Source organism: Uranotaenia lowii, chromosome 3, assembly GCF_029784155.1.
Source record: "Uranotaenia lowii strain MFRU-FL chromosome 3, ASM2978415v1, whole genome shotgun sequence".
Classification (NCBI taxonomy): Eukaryota; Metazoa; Arthropoda; class Insecta; order Diptera; family Culicidae; genus Uranotaenia; species Uranotaenia lowii.
Genome location: NC_073693.1, coordinates 2,417,335 through 2,442,199, shown reverse-complemented (window position 1 = coordinate 2,442,199; position 24,865 = coordinate 2,417,335). Strand labels below are relative to the sequence as shown.

At 37.3% G+C, this 24,865-nt stretch overlaps 1 protein-coding gene across 1 annotated transcript in view; it reads right to left on the bottom strand.

The window, feature by feature from the left end:
- The window catches only part of LOC129758780 (uncharacterized), a 342,805-nt gene that overhangs the window by 62,836 nt on the left and 255,104 nt on the right, over positions 1 to 24,865 (bottom strand). The window contains exons 3-4 of the mRNA XM_055756400.1: positions 11,556 to 12,355; positions 2,752 to 3,028 (exon numbers count right to left, since the gene is read on the bottom strand). Of these exons, the coding sequence (XP_055612375.1) occupies positions 2,752 to 3,028; positions 11,556 to 12,355 (1,077 nt within the window). The remainder of the gene's footprint in view (positions 1 to 2,751; positions 3,029 to 11,555; positions 12,356 to 24,865) is intronic.

Below are 24,865 nucleotides of genomic sequence, written 5' to 3'. Positions count from 1 at the left end.
CAAATCACTAGGTTTCTATTCGTCATTCGGATTCGGATTATTTTGAAAAGTAAAGTTTACGCCAGCAAACCGAAGAACACTGATGAACTTGAAGCAAAAAGCCCGAAATCCTGGTCAATATTAAGCAGAATGCCTGGTTTTGTGTATCAAATGGAAATGGACATTTTATCGATGTCGTATTCTGAATATGGTTTGAAATAAATGGCGTAAAATTTTCTAAAAGAATTATATTGGTTTTTTAAAATTAACTGAAATTTGCGGGGTTATTCGAAGTTGAAATCAAATACATCCTGATGGCGCAGCCTGTAGAAACCAGTTTTTTTTTATTTAAAAATACTAAATAAAATCAAATTTTACTTGAAATTTGTAATTTTCTAAAGAATCATGTATTCAAAATGACTTGGTGAAAAATTTAAAGTTTTGAAATGCAACTTGCCACCCAATAATAATGCAATGTCCTACAGTTTGAATTTTCCAACGAAATAGTCATCTGGATAACTTTTCTTGATTGTGAAACTCATTTACGTGCTGAATCTGAATCGGAATTTGGAATATTAAATCTAAATTTAAAATCTGCACCTGAACTCAGAATTTGATTTTTTGGTCTGTTTGCGAATTTCAATACGATTTCTGAAATATTCAAAAAAAAAATTCAGTTTGTTGAATTGCCATTTTGAAGCTTTATTATTCTCGAATTTTGCATAAGATAATTTTTTTCCTATTTTTTTAAATGGGATTTCAAAGAATGGAGTTAGTTCTAAACTAGTTCTATCTTATGAATATCACAGATAATCTGAAGATGGTTTCTACTTTCATTTAATTTTTTTCATGATTGGAAAGTCATTAATTAAATATTAAAAATGTAAATGAGTTTAAAAAAAGAATCAAATTTGAATGAAATGAAAAACCAAATATAAACGCTTTAAAAACAGCTTTTCACATCTATTTTCTAATGACGATTTTTTTTTATTGAACTAAAAAACTAAAAAATACATGTTCACACTCTTATTTCCTAGCACTACAATATCAGATTCAAATATTTCCCGAAAATTTCTTGTGTTCGTTTTCTGTACTTCCATTTCCACTCTAACAATCCTTTTTTCAGTTCGTACAAATTTGCATGAGGGAATTTCGAAAGTAGGAAGCTCATAGTATGTATTACCAGCCACTGTCCTGTTTTTAAACATTTCCCCCTGGTTCCAATTTTCAAACTCAGTAGGTCTTCAGGTTTTTTGCAATTTATTTTCAATTTTGTTATCAGGCCATCAATCAGCCAATCCCAGACTATTTTGGAAGAAGGACAAAATTTCATCCTATGCTCGTTATTGTCATTGCTGATTCCACAATCATTACATAAGCTGTTTTGAAGCCCTCCGATGTTATACAGTTTTAATTTTCCTTTGTTGGGGATCAGATCGTTTGAAAGCATAAACATATTTGAACGATCAGCAATTTATATTCGACCAAATAAGTTTCCAGTTTATCAGTGGATGTTATTCTTCTACCAAAGGCTTGACTCCACGTACATCGATGAAATGTCAATAAATTTTCTTTGCCGAATCTAAATGCTGCAACCGTTTTATTTGATTTCCTTTTCTGTCATGTTTCTTCTAGAAAATTCAGAACGTCTAAAATTCATTAAATAAAGTTCTTCTTCTTCGGAATGATTCGGACCGATAACCCAGAATATATGAATGGATACAAAATTCGGAATATAAAAAAAGAATGCAATTTTTATGATATCGAACCAAAACCTCTGGAATCAGTTTTATTCATGTAAGATTTAATGTTCAGAAACGAGTTTCTATCAACAAAGTAATTCGAAAAAAAACTGAAGCTGAATTCTGAGCCTGAGATGAGTTTTTGGCATTATCTTTGAGTCAAGATTGTTACTCTTGAATGACCTTACTCAATGATCAAAATTTGATAAAAAAATATCATTATTTTAGTGTAGAGTAGAATACTTCGCTTGCTTTTCTGGAACCTCATGGGAAGGAGGGGGGTTTAACCCCCCCACCCTCCCCGTTCATACGGCCATGGTAGTCATGATCATAAAAAATTTCAGCTTTCTTGGACACTGAATAAGTTAAATTTTTTTCTGAGCATTCCATTGCTGACCTACAGTCTTTTTTCCGAAGCATGTTTTTCGGATATTTTTTTCTTAGGCTTTGAATAATGGAAACCTGTTGAATGTGAATAATATCTGAGAAACATGTTTGAGTTACTTCACAAGGTTTTCAAATCTTTTAATTTTGTTAAAATCAGTTGAAAAGCAAGAGAGATATTTTGTTTTCAGTCAGGAGTGTGAAAATGACTCCAGGGATTGTAACGGATATAAAATTCAGGCACGGATAAGGGTTAATAAATCATGGTGCGAGTAGTATGAAGAGCTACTGATATTATTTCAATTCATTTTTCCAAGTAAAACTTGATTCGAAAAAAAAATTATCTCGATTCTCAATGCAATAATAGTTGGTTTATTAAAAACTAAATAACTTACTCAGAAATATATACAAGAAAAATAATATTCAAAAGGCCAGGATCTATATTTTTTTCCAAAAATGTTTTAACATAAATTAAACCCTGTTTAAATCACGATTTTTCTTATTCTTGTCGCTCGAACCACCCCCATAATTGGTTTCTTTTGGATTAACATATCTCCATCTAACATGTGTAGAGATAAACGGTAGCAATCCAAAACCGTGTCATGCGTCAAGCCATGCGTGTGAATGTTTAACCGCCATGACTTACCTCAGGTACTTGATATCTGCATTGGCAATCGCCGGGGCCGGAATAAAATTGTCCTTCATACAGGACAGATCTCCGGTAATGATGATCCGTTGTAGCGTAACCGTTTCCACCATCCGTTTGCCGTCACCGGTTGAGGTGGAGGCAACTGTCACTGCTGAGCCACCTTCTGTCCTCCTGGCATCTTCCTCCCTGCTCTCGGCGCTAGCACTAGCACCAGTTCCGGTGTCAACGATGGCGACTTCCTCCTCCGGTATTGCCGGTACGAACAGCACATCCCCTGGGGATAATACATAGAATGTGAGTGAGTGAGTGAGACTTATATGGCAGAACACAAAAAGCAAAACGAGGCACCGAAAACATGCCCGATCGTTAATCGCACGATGACATCTGTAGGTACGTTTGTATGTTTGGATCCGAACGGGTGAAGCAAATGGCTTTGGACAGAAAAAAGTTGTACATCTGTCCTCGGAGCAGCAGCAGCAGCAGCTTTTTGTTGGGCAAAAGTCACCACCAAAGAGAGGGGAAACTTCCGGCGTAGAAAAAAAATCCAAGCACCAGAAGTGGTGAGCAAATGTTTCATGTGATGGAAGGGAGCCATAAAAAAATAGAAAAAAATCTGAACTGTTTTAGCCACCTCCATTTTACTATTACAGTATGAGTTGAGTCAGTAAGCTTCATCATCAGCTTCTGTTGATTGGCCTTTATTTTGAAATGTTAAAATTAAACAATGAAAAAAATTATTAAAATTTTTAGCCTAGAAAAGACCAATTTGCTACCAAAAATCTTAAAAACTTCATTCAAAATTTTAAAATTTAACAAACAATTGCTATTTAAATCAGCTGACAAAATCCACAACTTAATTTGGGCATGTTGATATTTTTTTCAGTAAAAATACTCATCGACACACCCTCACCCGCTAACAAGCCACCTTAAGTGGAGATAAAAATTTGTCGTCGTTATGAACGAAGGAAATGCAAGTGGTGGAACAAGCATGAAAAAAAATTGCAATATGGATGATGCTCGTTGCGCTTGTTGAGCAATTAACTCTAATGATATCTTTTCTGTTCCAGTTTGTCGTTGAGTAGCTGGTCTGGTAGGGGAGCATCCTGAGTGGGATGAATTTGAACCACCTTTTTTGTTACCCCAGTTGAATGTAGGATAGCGCAGGATTCAGGAAGCAGATGAATGTGTGCCACGGGAATTGTGAGTAATTGAGATTCTCATGTAGCAAACAGCCAGCTCGCCGTTAGTGAGTGGGGGTTTGCAAATTATCGTGGGAAAGTGGGTTAAAAGTTTTTCAGATAGGATATGGTTTGAAATTTTCACCGCAATTTACGGAACAAACCAGAAGTTCACAATTAGACAAACAATTCGTAGCAATTCAGGAGAAAAACATCATTTCCTAGGAAATTTGTGAAACCGTTGTCAACATTTTAGATTCGTCTCAAACAATCAAGCAATGTTGAAAAAAGTTGAAACATTACGAAAAGAATTGATGAGTGACAGAAAAAATGAAAGCAAAATGCAGAAACTAAAAAAGCCCACATTTTTATCATGCCTGCCTTATTTTGACGCTAGCGGACAGTAAAATTTCGAGCTTTTTATGTGCATTGAAATAATGCTTCATGGCCCGCGGGCAAAATGGTTTTTGCGGGGGTCGGTTATAGACCTAGAATTAATGCAAAAGTTTTATCTTTCGATGCCCACAGGCGGATTCGTGACGCAAAATTTTACTGAATACTAAATGAAATTTCCGCTGTCCGCTAACAATTTTGGCAAAAATCTTGACCACATCAGCATTGAGCATCATCATGAGGTTCAAACCCAGAATTTGTATTAGGATACGTATTAGGATCCGAACCAGTAACGTAAGTTAGAAGAATCAGTGTCAGGATAAGGTTCTGAATCTTGATCAAGATGAGAACTTGTATCATGATCCCGCATACTGATCAGCATCTGGATGTCGATTTTGAACTAGATTCATGGCCGTAGGAAAGGGAGGGGGTGTTTAGATTTAATTGCAGTATTCCCAAATTTGGCTGGATATTACCCAAATTTTGGGTTGTAAACTTTGAAATTGAATGCCCGGATTTTGCAAGGTTTTGAAATAAAATAGCCCAGAATTGCCCTGACCGGAAACAGAAAAATATTTGGTGAGCTTAGGTTTGAATCGTTTCCGATGCTCTGGTTACAATTTTTTTGACTAAAACTTAAATTTGTTGCTTGTGACCGGGTTGTGGAATCTATATCCAGTTTATTCTTCTTGATTCTCAGTTCGGTTCATCGTTGAGACAAAATCCTGAATTTGTCTGGCCCAGGGGTCAATTTCTACTGGAAGCCCTGGCAAGGCTGAACGTAGACCTGGGGAATGTAGGCGATACAAAGACCTACCACAGGAATGGGAGCGAGTCCATCATCGACATCACCTTCAGCAGTCCGGGCTGGACGAGCGACTGGAGGGTAAGCGACGTGTTCACCGATAGCGACCACTTTGCGATTCGTTATCGTGTGGGCACAAGTACGCGGGCAGGCAGGAGAGGTACGACATCAGGAGCACGCCTCTGGAAGACAACACAGTTCGACCGGGACGTCTTTGTCGAAGTGCTAAACTGGGAGCGGACCTTGGAAAACCTGTCCGCGGAAAACCAGGCGAGGGTACTCGCACGCGCATGCGACGCTGCGATGACAAGGAGGGCCAAGCGGATGGATACTCGGCAACCTGTCTACTGGTGGACGGCGGAAATAGCGGACCTGCGTACTAGCTGCCTACGGGCTAGGCGACGTATGCAGAGAGCGAGGTCCCCGTCAGCGAGAGCGGAGCTGAGAGTACCCTACGCAATTGCGAGGTCTTCCCTCTGCAGGGCAATTAAGGCGAGTAAAAAAGCACGATTCAGGCAACTCTGCGAGGAAGCCAACTACAATCCCTGGGGCGACGCTTACAGGATTGTCATGGCCAAAACACGGAGCGGAGGTGCGCCACAGGAGTCGTGTCCGATAAAACTGCGTGAGATCGTCAACGAGCTGTTCCCACAGCACGAGGAGGTAACATGGCCGAGGATCCCATACGACTGGGACAAGAGTGAGGAAAAGCAGATTTCACTGGAGGAACTGCGCGACATCGCTAAGTCCCTTCAGCTGAACAAAGCTCCGGGTCCGGATGGCATCCCTAATGTGGCAGTAAAGGCTGCGCTCATGGAACATCCCGAAATGTTCCGGTCTTAACTGCAACAGTACGTAGATGGTAGGGTCTTCCCAGATGTGTGGAAGCCAAAACCGGGCAAGCCAGCAGGTGACCCATCAGCATATCGCCCGATATGTCTCCTGGATACTGCTGGCAAGGTGTTAGAGAAGGTGGTACAGAGCAGGATCCAGCTCTACACCGATAGTGCGAACGGCCTATCCGACAAACAGTTCGGTTTTCGGAAAGGTCGCAGTACGATGGATGCCATTCGACAGGTTATCGAAAGGGCAGATGAAGCCAGGCTGAAGAAACGGAGAGGAGACCGGTTTTGCGCAGTGATCACTCTCGACGTAAAGAACGCTTTCAACAGCGTCAGCGCTTGCGTCATCGCTCATCAAGCTGAGGATTCCGGCATATATCTGTAGGATGGTGGAGTGTTACTTCCGTGACCGCCAACTACAGTATATGACCAGCGAGGAACTGAAAACAGTGAGAGTCTCGGCAGGGGTTCCACAAGGATCGATACTTGGCCCGGTATTGTGGAACATTGTCTACGACGAACTGCTGAGACTGCGTCTCCCCACAGGAGTGAGACTTGAGGAAGTCCAGCTACTCGCCACAGTAGCTATCGAGAAGGTGGAAAATTGGATGCGCTCCAAGAGCTACGTCTGGCTCACCACAAGACCGAGATGGTGCTGATCACCAACCTGATATCAACACAATCAGGGACGATTGCAGTTGGACCGTGCGCAATCGAGTCCAAGCGTGCGATAAAATAGCTGGGGGTGATGATCGACGACCGGCTGAGCTTCACAGCCCACGTCGACTACGCCTGCAAAAGAGCGGCAATGGCGACAGCAGCCCTCTCACGGACCATGTCGAACAACTCGGCAATCCGCTGCAGCAGAAGGAGGGTCCTGGCGAGTGTGACCTCGTCCATTCTGCGGTACGGAGTGGCAGCCTTGAGCAGCCAGTGTAATCTGCAAAAGCTCTGCAGTGTGCAGCGGCTGATGAACCTGCGAGTAATCAGCGCATACCGAACGGTGTCCTCGGTAGTTGCTGATGTTGTGGCGGGGGTCATGCCCATCTCGGTCTTGCCAGAGAGGCCTCGCTGTCCAACTGGCAGCACCAGTGAGACAGCTCGGAACGTGGCCGGTGGACCCATCGCTTGACCCCTAATAGCGGATCCTGGATGGATCGGAGACATGAAGACCTGTAATTTTGCATGACATTGTTCCTGACTGGTCACGGATGTTTCATGCAGTACCACCATCGGTTTGGACACGTGGCTTCGCCATCCTGTCTAACCTGCGGAGACATAGAAGAGACATCAGAGCACGTAGTGTTCAACTGTCCAAGGTTCGAAAAGGTACGTGTTAACATGCTTGCCGTTTGCGGACCAGATACGACAGCCGAAAACATCGTGCGGAGGATGTGTGAGGACGCCAATACTTGGCGCGTGGTCAGCGATGGGTTCACCCGAATCATGACTGCCCTGCAGAGGAGTTGGAACCAGCACCAGTCCGCGATCGGTGTAGGGTGACTCCTTCGTCGGGGAGCACCTGAGTAATGTGAGTCCGACCCTGGCAGTAAAGCATACAAAGATAAAACAATACCTTCTGCGGATGCCGAGCTGCTTAGGAACGTCGCGATCGTTGTGTAGGATACCTCCACCGCCGCGGAGTATCTAAGTGAAACGCGCTCCCTACGAGGGAAGGAGGACAATACCTTCTTCGCAGTCGAACTCGCAGGGGGAAGAGTATTTACGCCGCGAAATACTCTCGGGTAGAGTAACTTCACGTCATCGGCGGGTGAGTCACCTGAGTCGGTGTAGGATGAATTCTTCGCCGGGAATCATCCGATTAGTCTTCCGTAAAGCCCCGGACGTGTGCTGTGACAGGCGCGTGTCCAGGATAAGCTGCTCTCGATTCGGCACACGACGGGCAAAGAAGAAAGGACCTCGAGCCAAGCCAGGCAGAGCCAAGACCTCGAGTCGTTAGAGCAGAGGTCATTGGTCTTTTGCAGTGGTCTCGAACAGAGGCGGAGCGCACGATAGTCGTGGGAACCAAGCTAGTCTCGAGTTGCGAGTAAAGGCCGGATCTCGAGTCGTTAGAGGAGAGGTCCTTAGTCTTGAATCGTCACAAGAGGCAGGGTATACAGTACCGTTCATAATTGTATAGAAATTGGAAGCACGCGTACTGTCACTTCGACTTTGAACTTCCATAACTTTTTACTGTGATGATATTTTCTGATCAAATTTTTTGCGTTAGATAGATCGACTATTACACTATTATATCACAAAATTTGAGCTTTCTGGAGTTTGTGTGGCCTGAGAAACCAGTAATTCTACGAAAATCGGACTTTTGGACTTTTCTCATTCAAACTGCAATATCTCTGAAACTACGCTACATTTTCTATTGAAATTTTGCAGAGTGATTGTTGAAATATAAAGCTAGAATTTCTTAAATTTTCGAAAATGTCTATCGATGATATCAAAATTTACGCGAGGTGCAATATTTCAGGTATGGATCTAGAAATGCGATTTCTATAGAATTTTGGACGAATGTTTCCATAGGAAAATCATATTCTCTGTTTACCAACCAGTAAATCTAATTCAACCAAAAAATCAAAACAATATCGCGTGATTCCGATTTAAAAACACAAATGGATCATTTATTCCATCTTTTTCTTTTCTCCATTGCTTTTGCCAGAGATTTTTTGTCTGATTGGTGGAGGAAACGATATTGTTCTCATGTATCGCTCAAAATTCTATAGAAATCGCATTACTTTGTTCATGCCTGAAATAAAGCTTAGTTCTTTTAGAAATGGGACAGTTACGAATGCCTGTATCTAAAAAACTATTTGTTTGAACGAAATACTTTCTATGAAGAAAAAGAAGGTAATGTTATGATCTTTCATGAAAAAATTTGAAAAAAAATATTTACCGTTTTTTGTTAAAGAAATTTCTACTTAATTCTTGGTATCACCCATTGGCCGGCGCACACTTTTTTCAGTCATGGTATTGATCAGTTTCTCCAACTTATACTTCGTAAAATCTATATTTTAGGTGGCTTCACCCTCCTTCTTCAATTTGTGATACTTTCTGGTCCAACACTTCTCTTGAAACTGGAAATTGGAAGCATTTTAGTGGATACAGTTGTTTCGAAATGAACAAATTTGATTATTTTTGACCACATTTTTGAACGTTTTTTTTTTCGGTACCGGTTTCATAGCTTAAGAGCTTTGGAACTATCAAAAAATGGTTGTTTGAGGTTGGATTTCAATTAGTCATCACTAGGCAACACTTTCAGCTTATCGGAGAAAATTGTTTTGGACATTTCAGCGATCTACCCTTAGTTTTTCGTTTATTGAAAATTAAAAAAGCTGCTATAAGACTTGACTTCCTTGATGATCCTTAACCGTTGTTGCCGATCATGTGCTTCTCTCCAATGCTTGATTTGAACTTTGTGGACATTATTGACAGTGTTTGCATACTTATCCACCACAAAAACTCAGTAATTCTTTGAATAATCAACGGTTATGTCAGCTATCAATTTGATATTGACGCATTTTCAAGGAAACTGTGCAAAATTATTTTTTTCTTTTTCTCTTGCATCGTACATATCTCAAAAACGCGTAAATTTTAAAATTTGAAAAAAATAGGTCGAATAGTACTTTTTACAGGCAACAAAATGTTGTCAAAAATTTGGACCTCCGATAACTAGTTAACGAGCTATTAGCAAATGAAAGTGTCCCATTTCTAAAAGAACTAAGCTTTATTGCACCTCGCGTAACTTTTGAACTCATCGATAGAACTTTTCGAAAACTTCACACATTCTAGCTTTATATTTCAACAATCACTCTGCAAAATTTCAATAGAAAATGTAACGTAGTTTCTGAGATATTGCAGTTTGAATGAAAAAAGTCCAAAAAGTCCGATTTTCGTAGAATTACTGTTTCTCAGGCCACACAAACTCCAAAAAGCTCAAATTTTGTGATATAATAGTGTGATAGTTGATCTATCTAACGCAAAAAATTTGATCAAAAAATATCATCAGAGTAAAAAGTTATGGAAGTTCAAAGTCGAAGTGACAGTGCGCGTGCTTCCAATTTCTATAAAATTATGAACGGTACTGTATATGTTGGAGTTTAACTCGAAATAGAGTTGCCGATGAGCGCTTAAGCGAGGACTTGGTCTCCCATCTCGGGTATAGCCTTCATTGCAGGTCCGGATGGGAATTATGGCCAGAGGCCCCAGGTGGACTTTATGGCGTAGGGGTACTTAGTATCATGAGTCGTCCGTGCCTTGGAATGCAAACCGTAAAAAGGATTTACCACCTGGGTGTTCAACTAATAAAAATACCGGCCACCTGAAACAAACGTTTTAACCTCGGTGCAAACATTGCAGTGTCATCATGTCATGTACTACAATTATATTTATTTAAAAATGTTTTCACGTAATTTTTTTTATATAAAAATGAATATTTCCTTAAAATTTCCGTGTTCTAAGGATTTGACGAGGCGCATTTATTTTAAGATACTATTTCATACACATTTTACTTAACATCTTGGCTGGCTGTAGAAAAATGTTCATAAAATGGTTAAAACTTGACTCAGAAAAAAACAAAAATTGTTCACACGTGTTTTATATTTAAAAGCCTTATATTAGCATTGGTGACCAAAATTTTACAGCATTATAATTAAATCGAAGTTCAAACAGTTGGTCATGATGACGATTCTTGGATAGGGCAAAATAGCCAGATTTTAGCTTAACTAGAGTTCTGGTGATGCATTGAATTCTTTACCTTTTTATGAAGAACACATCTTCGGTGTCATCAAAAGGCACTGGAAATCGAGGTTCGGGATCGTAAGTAGAGTGGATTGAGCACACGCTGCCAAGAGATGAGAACGCGATTTGCAAAGAGACGCTCGAATGGAATCCAGAAGGGGATCGAAGAAGAGGGAACCCAGAAGCTCATAGCGTAGTTTAGCCATTGAAACCCGCATGATTGGCGAAAACTTTGGCTGGCAATTATTTATTGAACAAAATAAAAATATCGTTGGAATTGCCATCAGCCTAAAATAATTTTTTAAAATAGATTTTTTCGCATTTGCTTCAACATAACATAGAAGTACTGATCACACTGACATGACACTTAGAACAAATATCCGATCAATTTCTGGCAAATTTTGCCACCTACCGTCGGTATAGCAAACCTGCCAAAAAATTTTCAAAGAAAAACCCTGTAGGAAAAATGTGCCTGTTTAGCCCGATTTTATCGTTAAAATTGTCTTCTTGATAATTGGGTGGCACTTTCTAACTGGGATAGCATTTCTTCAAATCGATCGATGCGCACTATGGAATCGATATTGCATACTGCTGGAAAAACTATCCAAAAAACGAATTCGAGTGTTCAGTCGGTATGGTCAGTGATACATAAGTTCAACAAGTTTTGTTTTTCATGAAAGGGTTGAAAAACAAAATTAAATCATTTTTCTTATCTCTTCACCCATATCGAATCCAAACGTCATCAAGTCAAGGGAAAATTGAAGCGGAAAACCACCACAATCACCCCAATGACAAAACCATGTAAAAATCAAATTAAACCCATCGCTAACTTACCTCTGTCAAACTTTTTCAATTGTTTTCGTCGTTTCTGCTCCCGAAGTTGTCGTTTCCTCGTTTCCCGTTCTTCGGGTGTCAATTTCTTGCCATTGTTCGTTGCTTTCTTCCTCCAGCTGCCATCACTTGCAGCATCCTCGTCATCATCACTCTTGAGGGCCGCTGCAACCGGCTGGATTTGCATATTCTGGTCGTAAATATTGTCGTCGCTATTTAGCACAATCAGACCCGGTTTGGTGACCGTGCTACTTCCGAGGCCCAGGCCAGGACTTGGTGGTGGAGAATCCTTCCGGTCCCAATTTCCTCCGTCACCAGTTTCTGTGATTGTCATCGGTTTCCGGGTGCTCCTGAAGGATTGTTTCCTTCGTTTCTGCGCTGGCTTTTTCCGGTTGTTGTTTTGCTTTGATCCGGAGACCTCCGGATTCCACCCCGATGGCCTGCGACGACGGTCAGATTCGTTTAATGATAATTCGGTTACGCTGCCTCCGGTTTGAGAAGAATTTATCTGGTCTTCCGATGACGAGGGCTGCTGCTGCTGGGTCCTCGATTCCTCTTCCAGCTGAAGAATGCTTCCACTGTTCGGTTTTATCCGTTTGATTTTCTTCTTCTTGTGGGCGCCCTTTTTCCGGCGTCCTCCTTTTTTGCCACCGGAACTGGCGGCATTCGTGTCGTCTTCGGTGGCTTCATGGGCCGATTGTTTTCTTTTCTTTTTCTTTGGCCGCAACGCTGGCAACGACGACGGTTCTTCCAGATCCTCCACAGGCTCCGTTAGCAGAATGACACCATCCGGAAAATGTTCTCTGCGGAAAACGAGATAAAAGGGATACAACAGGCAAATAACAGGGATGTTTATTATTGCTTCCCTTTGTCTGGCGGAAGATGAATACGGAAGGTCAGTCGGACAATTTGCTTATTCAACTTCGGCCTGACCGGAAAAGTGGGAAAGTTTTTGTGCTTTTGAACTTATTGGAATGTTTTTCGTCGGGAACGAAGTAGACAATAGTAAGTCGGTTGTCGTTTTAGGTAGAACTGGGTTAGTTGTTGAACAATCAAAACATGTACATACCTATTCAATATTTTTTTTCAAAATAAGCTTGTAACGTATAGGTACTTGTAGCTTTTGTGTTAAGGTAACCAACCAAGAAATAAGCGTACAATCGTTGGCGATAATTAAAGTTCCTATCCGAGAAGAGATTACTTATCAATTTAATAAATACGTTAAGACTAGTGTCCCTGAAAAAATAATTTAACCATTGAACCAAATTATCCTCAAATTTTATCTACCATTATGCTAAAAAAACTTATTTGGATTCCCAATTGAGCCACTTGAATCAAAACTATCTTTTAAGTATCAGAAATTGAATTATGGAATTGAATACATAAACTTTTAAATAATCGCTATGAGGTAACAAATAAGTTACATTGATACGAAAAATGCGACTTTCCTAGTTGTTCACTGAATTCCATGTTTTTTTCCAAATCTGCTCAATATTCATATTTTGCATTACACTCAGCTATATTCTTAATTGAACATTCAAGGCATTGTTGGTCTGAACAGTGTAGGTTATTTTTTATATTTTCCAGATAGCAAATTTTGCTTTCTTTAACTGTTTTAAAAAAAACTAACACTTTCTAATAAACTATTTTTTAATTTCTTAAAAAGGATTTGGGACAGTCCAATATGTGTTGAGAGCCTACTTGGTTGAATAATTCTATTGAATCAAAGCAATCGAAAGCTTCCTTTTAATTCAATCACGATAAGGGGACAGTTTGGGACAGTTTTAAGAATATTTTTGCCCAATGCAGTTTGTCAATTTGATACAGGTATTTTTCGTGTTTCAATAAGAAATTCAAAAAGGGGGATGAGATTTTCAAGGTAGGTACTTATTAAATTGAAACAGCTGATTTTTCACCCATGAACAGAGTGGTCAAAAATGGATTTAGGTCTTTCATTTAAGCTGTAAGGATTCTTCAGAACTTTTGCTAGATAGACTGTTCCCAATAACGTGAAACTATCAAAAGTTAGTCACAGGCTGCTACGACAAAAATAAAAACGTTAACTTTTATGTTTGAGGAGATAGAAACAAAATTTGTTTTAAATAGTGGTAGTTAATATTATAAATTTAAGAATCTTTGCTGAAATAATGAGGGCACTATCTCTTTTCAGTGCAGGATTATAAAACTTTTAATTAAAAACATAGTTTAAATGTGTTTTTATACTTAATTATTGTTAGTCTAAAGTAAGAAACATTTGCAGCGAAATTCATTGAAGAGAAAATTTAGAAAACTTTTGAAACTGTATTCGGATGGAACGCCAAATTAATTTCGCCAAAACTGGCTCACAGTGCTAAGAGAGAGCACAGAAGCTATGATAAACATTTCAGAATTTTAGGCAGTATACGGGTATTATAATAACATTTCTCTTTTTAATTATTATTATTGAAACTTCTGTGTTATTAATTCGAAACCCTTTTCCCTCTCTATTTTTGAAAATAAAATCTTTTAAAAAACTGTAGTTGCTTGAATTATAGTTGCTTTATTGAATTTCCATCCCAATTTCTGTCTTAGACTTGAAATTCGTATTGAAACATATTCAACTGATTTATCCGAAATTTTATCATCCACTCAAGTGAATATCCGGAATTCAGCATATCATTTTCCAAACGATAATTCTCGAATTATGATTAAAACGATCTCATAGTTGAGTTGCTTATATCATTGAGTGATTCTCTTAACGTGAATATTTCTATATTTTTAATCTGATCTTTTTATAGATTCGATCCATTGCTATTTTCAAATCTTGTGTTGTTTCTTCAGTTCGTAAAGTTCAGTTTCATGGTTTTTTTCAGAATTTTTGAGGGCTGAGGATCTTTGTTGAAGGTACTAAACTCCTCTGGATTGCTTATCCGACATTTTTCAATGATAGCTGATTCTGTGTTTTAAACATTTAATCTCTATTCTGAATTTTTTTTCACTCGATCATGTATGTATTTATACCCCTTTGGCTTTGAGGGCATTGAATGAAACTTTTGTCATATTTTGAATAACAATTTGATATTAATTTATTTTTATCTTATGAGAATCATATTCGTTAACATCTCATGAAAAGGTTTTTATGTTTCGAAGATATAAAATTTTCTCGATGATGCACAGACCAGAAGATCAATGATGAAATGAAAATCATTTAAAACATCTATCCGGTCATTTTTCTAAATCAGAAAATTTGAGTTGGTAATAAGGGTATTACAAAGAATGAGAATTAAATTTAGCATTTTGCAGCTCAAATCAGAGCTATCGTTGTTGAGAAATTTGTACCAGAAACTCCAATCGACGCAAACAACATCGCTATTTGATGACAGTATTCTGAACTCATCTCCAGTTCTTAAACACACGTTTGAAATGTTTTGTATTCTCTGAGATAGCATTAAAAAAAATCGAATCATAGGGTCCCCCTAGAAAAATTGCCCCGGGCACTCCATGGCATCATCTGGCCCTGGTAGTCAACTTAGCTAAGCTAAGTCAAGCTTGAGACACCCAATACGCATATTTTGCACTAGATCTCAAGTCTCAATTAATGACCTTTCATTCTGAAGGTATTACAAATTAAAGTTTTTTATGTCAATTTTTATTATTATCGTACTAAGTAGGCTGTGACCAATGTTTGATACTTTCACGCTATAAGGGACAGTCTTATAGCTAGCAGATGTTTAGAAGACACCTAACAGCCGAAATGAAGGACAAAAGCACAAGGAAAAAAGTTCCACCTACGGTCCTCTTGGACCACTTTGCCATTGGGAGAAATAGATCCGGAACTTCAATAATTTTAATTATAAGGCGGTGCATTTTTGCTCTTTGCAATATCATAAACTTTTCCGTCTAACATCCTTAAATTTGATTCAATTAGAGCTGCATTTATTTAGGGGTAAACAAAATAAGATGGTTCATTTCTATCTGATGTATAAGCTCCTGCTCACTTTCTGAAAGTCTTAAGTAATTTTTAGTTAAAATGTCCCATTGCAAGGAATATTCAAATAAGGTAGTGTCGAGAGCCATATTGGATTTTTTTTGTGACGTCACAAAAACGAATGTATTGAAAAATTATATGCGAATGGCAAAATTTCAAAAATAAACACGTTTTAGAACGAAAATGAATTCCAATTTCATGTTGACTGTGTTGTAAGGCCTCTATTTCACTATGTTAAGATATTTTTTGGTCAATTGAAGATTGCATTATGATTTTTTCTTATTTTATTAATGAATGCAATGTCATCTTGAAGGAAAAACGTGCAAAAATGTAAAAAAATAAGCTTTAAAAAGGTCTAGCTGGTTGTTATTGGGTGTTCAACTGATTGTCATGATTTTTATCCAACCGGTTTACCATATTCAATTCTTATGTAGAACAATTCACATCAATAAAGGATTATTAACTCGATTTACTAGAATACCAATAAAGGATTGTGGTTTTGTATAAAAAATTGTGTTTTGAACACTTTATTGTATATATTTCATTTGACTTTTGGTAATTTTTCATTAAAAAGATTTCAGATTTCATAAACGTTTCATTTCTCGCGTGAACCTTCATTACGTCGTATGAAACATCTTAAAAATTCACAGAAAACTGCTGTTAAACTTATCAACAAAACTTTAACATTTGAATTTCACATATAGAATATGTCGTCTAGTCTACAAATATTCTAAATGAAAAGAAGTAACGACTAGTTTATGTCAGTTTTTTTATTTTTTCGTAATAAAACTACTTATTCACATTTTGTTTCATACGACGTAATGAAAGCTCACGCGAGATTAATTTTAAGTAGACATAATTGAAAATCGATAATTTTAAGCGATTAGTAAAAAAAAAATAATAAAAAAAAACAAATAATATCAATACATTTCGAAGGAATACTAATAAAATTAATTGATGTGATAAAAAAGAATTACAAAACAAGATTTTCATTATCTAATTTTTTTATAATATTTGTATAGTTCAACGAGATATTTTGCTTAATATTTGACTCAAACGAATGAGCAATGAAATCAATACTGTCGGTTTCTTTGCAGACTTTGAAAGTTGCTATCAACCTTTCATCAGGCTCAAGTTCGAAACACAGCATCCAGATACTCAAAGGTAGCCTGTCGATGCGAAATAATCACTGACAGACGCCACCACCCTTTTTATACGGGTCTTTGTGTGTGTGGGTGGAACTTTTCTCACCCGTTTTGCGTCTGGAACTTCAGGAAGTTAGATTTCCCATCTCAAACGTTCCGAAAAAAAAACGGGCGGGCGACCCTAAAATTTGTAATTAGATTCTCTTGATCTTTCGTTCCTTCGTTTGCTTTCTTCGCACCTCGCATTCTGAAGGTAGTATTTTGGTACCCAAAGTGGAGCGAGACTTTGGCCGGAAAACTGGGACGAGCCATTTAATGATGCCTTTGAGCTCTTCTCTGGTGGGTGCAAAATAAATGCCTTTAATTAGGGATTCTAAGCACCTCTTTCTCTCATTGTGTAAGTAGATTCGAGTATCTTAATGCTCAAATTGGTATGTCAGGGTGGATTCCATTGACTTGAAGGAAAAGTGGCTGTGAAAATGCGTATGATAGATATTGGAGCGAAGTGTGAAAGTGGTGGAAAATGGAAAAACTCCAAGTATCGCTTATCTGATCATTATTGTAATTACAGGGTTAATGTTACAATCTTTATCGAACGCACCAAGAAGACTGCTTCTTATAGCCAGCATTACATTAGCAGGCTTATCTAAGGAAATTTCAACTATTATTTAAATTTAATTTCCGCACTTTCCGATAAAATATTAGAAAATACAGTTATTGTTGATTCGTTAATAAGAATTTAAGTATTTTCACCAACTAAACGATGTCAGAAAAGTTTTCCGTTTATCCACCTAATGGGATTGTAATCTTCCATTCATTTGAAAACTATCACATTCAAAATCTGTTCTCCACACTCGGTTAGATTTTGGTTTGTGGATACGAGGTTGAATCGAAGCCCCAAAACAGCACCCCGGAGAAGCAATCGAAAACCACCTACCTATTTTCTTACCGCAGAACACAGATCGACCGAATTCTTAAACCGGAAGTCGTTCTTCCGTAGCTAAGTAGGAAATGCGATTTATTACCCTCGGAGGTGATTATACCGGTAATAATAATGGCAGCAAGTTTTCGATCTCGGCAAGGTCGTGGCAATTGAAAAGTTTTGCGTTTGTGACATCGAATCGTTTCCAGTTGAATGGAAATCCAATTTGGGGAATTTTAACTGATACTTTGTTCAATAGAAACTTGTAAAAGTACCTCGTTTTAAAATTAGGGTGTGAGTTGGAGGAACTTTTAAATTTCTCCTGACACACTTACTTGATTTGAAACCGTTGTAGTATTTTCTGGAGATTTTTTTTTGAGATTATTATTCATAAAAATGCGAAAATTTTACTTCGATAACACTTTTTGTATATTTTCAAATTTGTTTAAAAATCAAAATTACCCCCATTTTGTTATTTTAATGTGGTCATAATTTCGGATTTATATGGTTTCGATTATTCTATGCAGTTTTTTAAAACTTCTCTACCTACAACTTTGTCAAAGAGCAAAAAGTGACAGGAATGAAAAAGGCCAATGAAGGAATTGATATCTTTTTAAATATATTCTAACTTATCACTAAAATTGTGGTAAACATACTAAACAAATAAAAATGATCTGTCACATTTGCGTTATGAAGATTTCAATTATGGGTACATGTGATAAAAAAACTTCAAAAGTTTAGCTATTTTAAAAAAAAGTTTAAATTTGATCGAATTCCAAGCCCCAAATTATTCCGTGGCAATTTTTACGTAAATCTGTTCTGTAGTATTCGAGTCAATACATTACATATAGACATAAAGTTTGCTTCATTTAGAATTGGAACAAACTTTTGATCAAATTCTGGCGCTCCTGGTGGACGAATTTTGAACTTTTTGGCGCCATCATGTCGTAAAATTTTTCAGCTTCTGGTATGTATTTTTGACATTCCGCAAATCGACTGTTCTTTGTAAACTATCGACATGAAAGCCGAAAGCAGGGAACAAATTTTGCACAGTTATTTGGAAAATCCATTGTGGTCTGCATCTAGGCTAGCTATACACCTAAAATTGCCCAGAAATATGGCACGTTATCAAACGGTATAAGGAAACATTGACGACGATTCGGGCCTCGTCGGAATGGAAAATTTGTTTTGGCCGACAAATTTGCAGCTGTGGCTAAAAAAAGAAAATTTTTGTTACAAATAAGACGATGACTTCGGAACTATATCAAAAAGAGTGCCTTCAAAAACGAATTATTCCGTTCATTCGATCCCATGCCGTCATGTTTTGGATTGCTTTGGCAAACTGTCATTACAGCTAAATCGGTATGCAGAGAAGGGGGTAAAGCTCGTTCCAAAAAACCTTTACTCACACAACTGCCCAGTTCTGCCCTATTTAGAATACTGGGCAATCATGAAGAGGAGACTCAAGGCAAAGGGAATTGTTGTCAAAGACATCAATTAGATGAAGACTTGGTGGAAAAAGATAGCTTAAACGATGAGCGAAGAAGGTGTGTCGTCTAATGAGCCGTGTTACAGGAAAAATTCGAAAATTCTTTCGAAACCGTGACGAATAATTTTATCAGTATGTTTTCTTAAAAATAGGAAGAAAACACTACTTTTATATAAAAAAAAACATCTTGAATTCAATCATAAATAACTGAAATACATGTTTCTGTTCTTTTTCCAATGCCCACTGGAAGAAGATACTTTTTAAGATAGATAGATTTTATTCAAAGTTAAAACTTAAAAGAAAAACCTTAATGAACTTGCGTTCCTCTAAAAGAATTCATTTGTAGTTTACGAAGATATAATTCAGTGTAATTATGCTTACATTAACCACTCTGAATTGGATTTCAAGAGTTTTTTTACACGAATTCTAAATATAGGTACATTTTTACTATGACGAATTTCTCTACTTATACGATTCTACACTTTTAGACCCGTAGTTTCTAACCGCCTTTCTGTGATTCTTGTAGTTGAACTCTCTACAAATATTTAATCTATCTGCTGTACTTTGAAATTATGGAGGATGTCCTTGATTCGTACTATTCGGTACATGGTAACCAAAGTTTGTAAGTCACGCAAGTAGCTAATTGATTAAATTTAATGTCCTGACATTCTATGCATTTCTAAGCTGGGGTGTAAGTAGGGAAGCTTAGAATGGATTTCAAACATCTATTCTGCTGAACATTCAACGTTAACAAATTAGTTACATTGGTGTGTCCGCAATCACTAAAAGCGTATGTGTAGCGACAATTTATAAAACTATAATATAGCTTTTGCAAAACATGTCTTGGCATGAAATACGAAAACTTACGAATTAATTCACAAATGGGGTCACAAGTTTTTACAAGATTTGTTATGTGAGGCTTCCAAGATTAGTGGTTGTCTATATGAACTCCTAATTATTTCAAGCACGATACTTCTTCTATTTCTTTATTTTCGTTGATAAACTATGTATGTGGTGGCAGTTTAGTTTAGATTCCACGAAAGATAATGAATTCGGTTTTAGTGGCATTCAATGTAAGTAGGTTGTATTCGAGATATTTCGTCGGGTTTCGACCAGACGAACGCCTATTAAAAAAAAAATGAGTCATCTATTGCAGCGGAGGCGAAAGATGATAAACTTCCTATCCAATGAAAATCAGAACATTTTTTCTAAGTTTAAGAATTTTATTAGAAAATCTTTAATGTTATAGACAATGGAAATGTGTCACCTTAAAGGTAAAAATGAAAAGCATTTGTTGGTCATGAAAACTGATTTTGTGCGAAATAATCTTATGAGTGTTGGGTTTTTCGATTCTTAACAGTTCTTCGGCTCGTGAAGAGCTAAAATCTGATAAATAAATTGATAAAAAACGTTCCCGTGGCCAAAAGTTTCATGTTGCGGATTGCTAGCATTTGTTAAAATCTCGTTCAGCCGGACTAAACCGAAGGGGAGAGTGGGGATACTTGATCCCCTTTTCTTATTTTCACCATATCTTTTTGGAAAAATTTAGCAACTCACACTATTTTACATTTTATGACAGCGTGTAACTTCCAGTATCTATGCTCCTAAAATTAGAACGATACTTGAACCCGTAGATGAACTAGAGGTATTTTCGTGAGAGTACAAAAATTGCGATATTTTTGAAGTTAAGTGAAACTTGATCCTTTATTCAGGAAGCCTCAATCCATGGAAAAAAAAATCAAACGAAACCCCTAGATAGAATGTTAATTGACTATTTTGGTCATGTTGGTTCTCATTTCACAATCTATAATTGTCAGAAAAAAAAAATTCTATAGCTTATTCTCAACCTTTATGACATTGCATACTTTTTTATAAACAAGAGAAAATCAATTATTTTAGCCCTTTTCTTCAGACAATTGATGGATGAATATTAGCTGTTGGATAAATATTAGTAGTCCCGTAATCAGCGATGACCACGATCCATTGAGAAGAAGAATATACCGGGATCATTTGTACCCATATATTAGGGATGAATTGTACCCAAAATCAACATTTTAGAAAACTTTTTCTGAAAACGGTTGTGAGTTTTCCATCGCTTTGAAAATATTGTATTTTGAAGTTCATTTAACACTCGAAAGATTGATGTATTGGAATAAATATTTTATCATAATATTTCCATGTTAGGAACATTTTAAAATGATGAAAAAAGATCTTCAAGTCACATTTTGTGAAATTTATCAAACAAAGTTCAATAACACAAAAACTTATTTTGTTAAAATTTTTTGAGCTCCAACCATTGCTGTTTAGTTCCATTTGGCACATTTTTCTAGAACATTTGATCTTTATACGACATTCTAGTTTGAAGTTTTGCTAAGGAATCAAGTATCCCCAGGGATCAAGTATCCTCATTCTCCCCAATCCTTTGAATTTGGTTTTCTAATTTACTTAAGGGAATGTTAGGCTTATTAACATTAAACGATACAAGATGCTTTATTTTATTACTTACCGTCGTTCAGAATGCAACCGGTAAGTAACAATCAATGATATTCTGCATTTGAAAAGTGTAAAATTTGTATGGCTCGGTTCACTCTGGCTCATGGAAAAACGCAATTTTTCAAGCATCAGCCATATTCGTTGGGTGCTGTATGTATGTATGTTGATAATCCACCATGGGTGCACGGATTCACCGCAGTTTTACCAAAGTATGAACCCTCTGCATTCTTTTGATTAACTATTCACAGCATCTCTAATGCAGTATTTTCCATACCCGGCACCATGGCTTCGTGTCATCTGTTGTGAACGTATGTACTTTGTATGAGTGTTTGTGTTTATTTTGGACGAATGTTTCAATCACCTCCAAAACCAGTCAAAAATTTATAAAAATTATTAATTTTTATAAATTTACTACAGGTATTCCGGCATCCGTGTATATACCTGGCTAGTTGGCAGATGGCTGACCATTCAAAAATATATGCATTTGATTTAATTTTGAGATACACTTGACATCTTACCTTGTTGCGCAACTCTACCTACCTTACCATACAACCTAACAATATTTTCTTCTCCTTTCGGCTACTTTATTTGAATAATCAGCCATATTCGTTGGGTGCTGCTCGAAAAGCGCCTAGTAGTAGGCTTCTACGTTTAGAAAAAATTGCCAAGTCAACAATAGTGCATGGCAGTTTTTTGAACATTTTTGTTCGACGAGCTGGGTGCAATTGGTAGAGCTGTGAACTTTGAACTCAATTATCAAGAAATCAAGTTTATGGCGTTAAGTTCGGTCTGGTCGAATCCCAACAATTTATCTTTGGTAATCAAGTCTCATTCCATTTTAAAAAAATGGCGGCTTCTACATCCTTATTCGAGTATTGCTGTACCGTGTCATCAGCAAATAGTTTTAGGAAACCGCTCAGGATAAGTTTAGATAAGTTGTTCACATAAATTAGAAACAGAAGCAGACCTAAGTTGCTCCTGTGGGGTACGCCTACACTTATAGGGAACTGAGAGCTTAATTTTTGTCGTTGATTTTAACTACCTTTTGACGATTTTCAAGATAACTGTGCATAAGTTCGATTGCTAAGCCTTATAACATACGATTCAAATTTTTTCAGCAACAAGTTATGATCTTTTGTAAAAGCTTTTGATAAATCAAGAATCAAAGCTCCAGGTATTTCATTCTTCTGAACCAAACTATATGACACACTTTTAACTAGTTCCAGTATAGCGATCTACTTGGAACCTACTTTACGAAAAACGTGTTTGTGAATATTGTTAAAAAAAAATTAACATCTAGCGTTTTCAACAGATGTGATGCGATTAGCTTCTCAAATACCTTACTGAAGGCAGAGAGAACAGAAAACGGTCAGTACCTTTTAAGTGCCTTAGGATCACCGGACTTAAAAACACCGGGCGGACAACAGCATGATTGAAACATTCGAGTACTGGCCCATGGCTCCGAACACTGTCGTTTGAGGCTGAAGTGAGAATAGGGGCTAAAACCGTGTGGAGGGTTCGAAGCGCTGACACAGGAAAACTGTCCACTGCAGAAGCTTTCGTTTCGAAGGATATAGGCAGACAGGATATTATTGTCACGACTTCTCGGACAGTAGATGATCGAAGGTAGAATGTAACTTTGTATCCTGGTATATTGAAGGTGGAAAAATTATTTCCCTTTTCCCACGTTTCACTTATTACGATATTTATCTTCAGGTTTTCGAGGAATATTTTTAAACGAATCAAATTTCTTTGGATTATTAATTCCACGAATATTCATTTGCAGTTGTTTTGGGTTCTTTGCACGATTTTTTCAATATCTTCTGTTGGTTTGCAGAAGATATTGGTACTTTTTTGTAGGATCAGTGCATCAGTCATGTTTGGTTATGTCTAGATATAAGAACTCTTATTATGATTTTAGTGCGTACGGATGTTCTTCAAATCCGACCGTGAACGAATAACAATCGATTTATGTTTTCATCTAGACCGGGCCTTACGCAGCATTGATCTGTCTTTGCTTACTTCGCAGTTCTTGAACAAGTCCATTTATAATCGGTGTTAAGTTACTACAAACAGATACATGAACTTGTTCCAGTTAGACACCCGGAGGACCCTATTTTCAGTTCGTTAACGTGAAGATGGCCGTACTTGCTTGTTTTCCTTGGAAACAGAAGATTTGAATCTTACGCATGACAAAATAGAATCATTGCATCTGAAACATATGTCGCTCCAAGTACCCCTCTTATCTCCACTTACTGGTATTAAGAAACGGTACCAAGCAATCATAGAAGCATTTGTCGTTTCCAAATAACCTCTCTCGTCAAATTTGATTTCATTTGTCTGATAAGCTCTCGAGTCGCTCCCTTTCTGAAAATAAAAAGATATCTAATAATCATCCCCTATTGAAAAAAAAAATAGAATAATCATTGTTATTTTTTCTTAATTACTTAAACACTTTCCCATGCCAAATTTTGTTTCCCTAGCTAGTTTTTTTTTCTAATTATTCAAGAGAAATTATTGGAGCCCTCTCCTCTTTCCTAGCATTTCACTGTAAGAGAGAATGTGTACAAAAATTTCAATTGAAACATTTCACGTACCCAAATACCCTATAGTGTCTAATTTTATTCCACTTGTTTGATCTGTTATGATCAATTTTTGAAGAAAAATGTATGAAAGCTCCCCCTCCCTCTTTCCATATATCCATTGTAGGGAGAGAGGGGTATCGAACCACCATAGAAACAATCTTCGTACACTCAGACAAAAATTCATTTTCACTTATAAAGATAAGCAAAAAAGCTCCTAAAAAAACTAGGAAACACTACACTCACTAGTGCTGATATTTTCCTCACCGTTAAATTAAGTATGAAGACGCTATAGCTTTACAACAAATGCATCAATTTTCATAAACGCGGTTCAAAGCTATTCACGAGACTGAATTTTTTATGGTTCTTATTAAAAGTAACGTAGAGTTTATGTAAAGCTCGTAGCTTTTCGGGAAGGATTTGTTTAAATATTTGCAAAACAATCTCATTTAATATGATAATGAAGATTTGCTTGAATGAATATGCGTCGAAAATTTTCGCCAAACACCAGCGAGCTAAGAGTCGTCCAAAACTATGAATTATTTAAAAGGTCCAAAGTTTAAAACAAATCACTTTGAACGAAGCGAGACGTTGAAGCCAGAAAACGTTCATTAAATTTTCACCCATTTTCCGAATCTTTATCACGTGTTCCAATAACTACTTCATTCTAGTCGAGTCGTTCCAAAAAAGAAAAGAAAAAAAAACATAGTTAAAG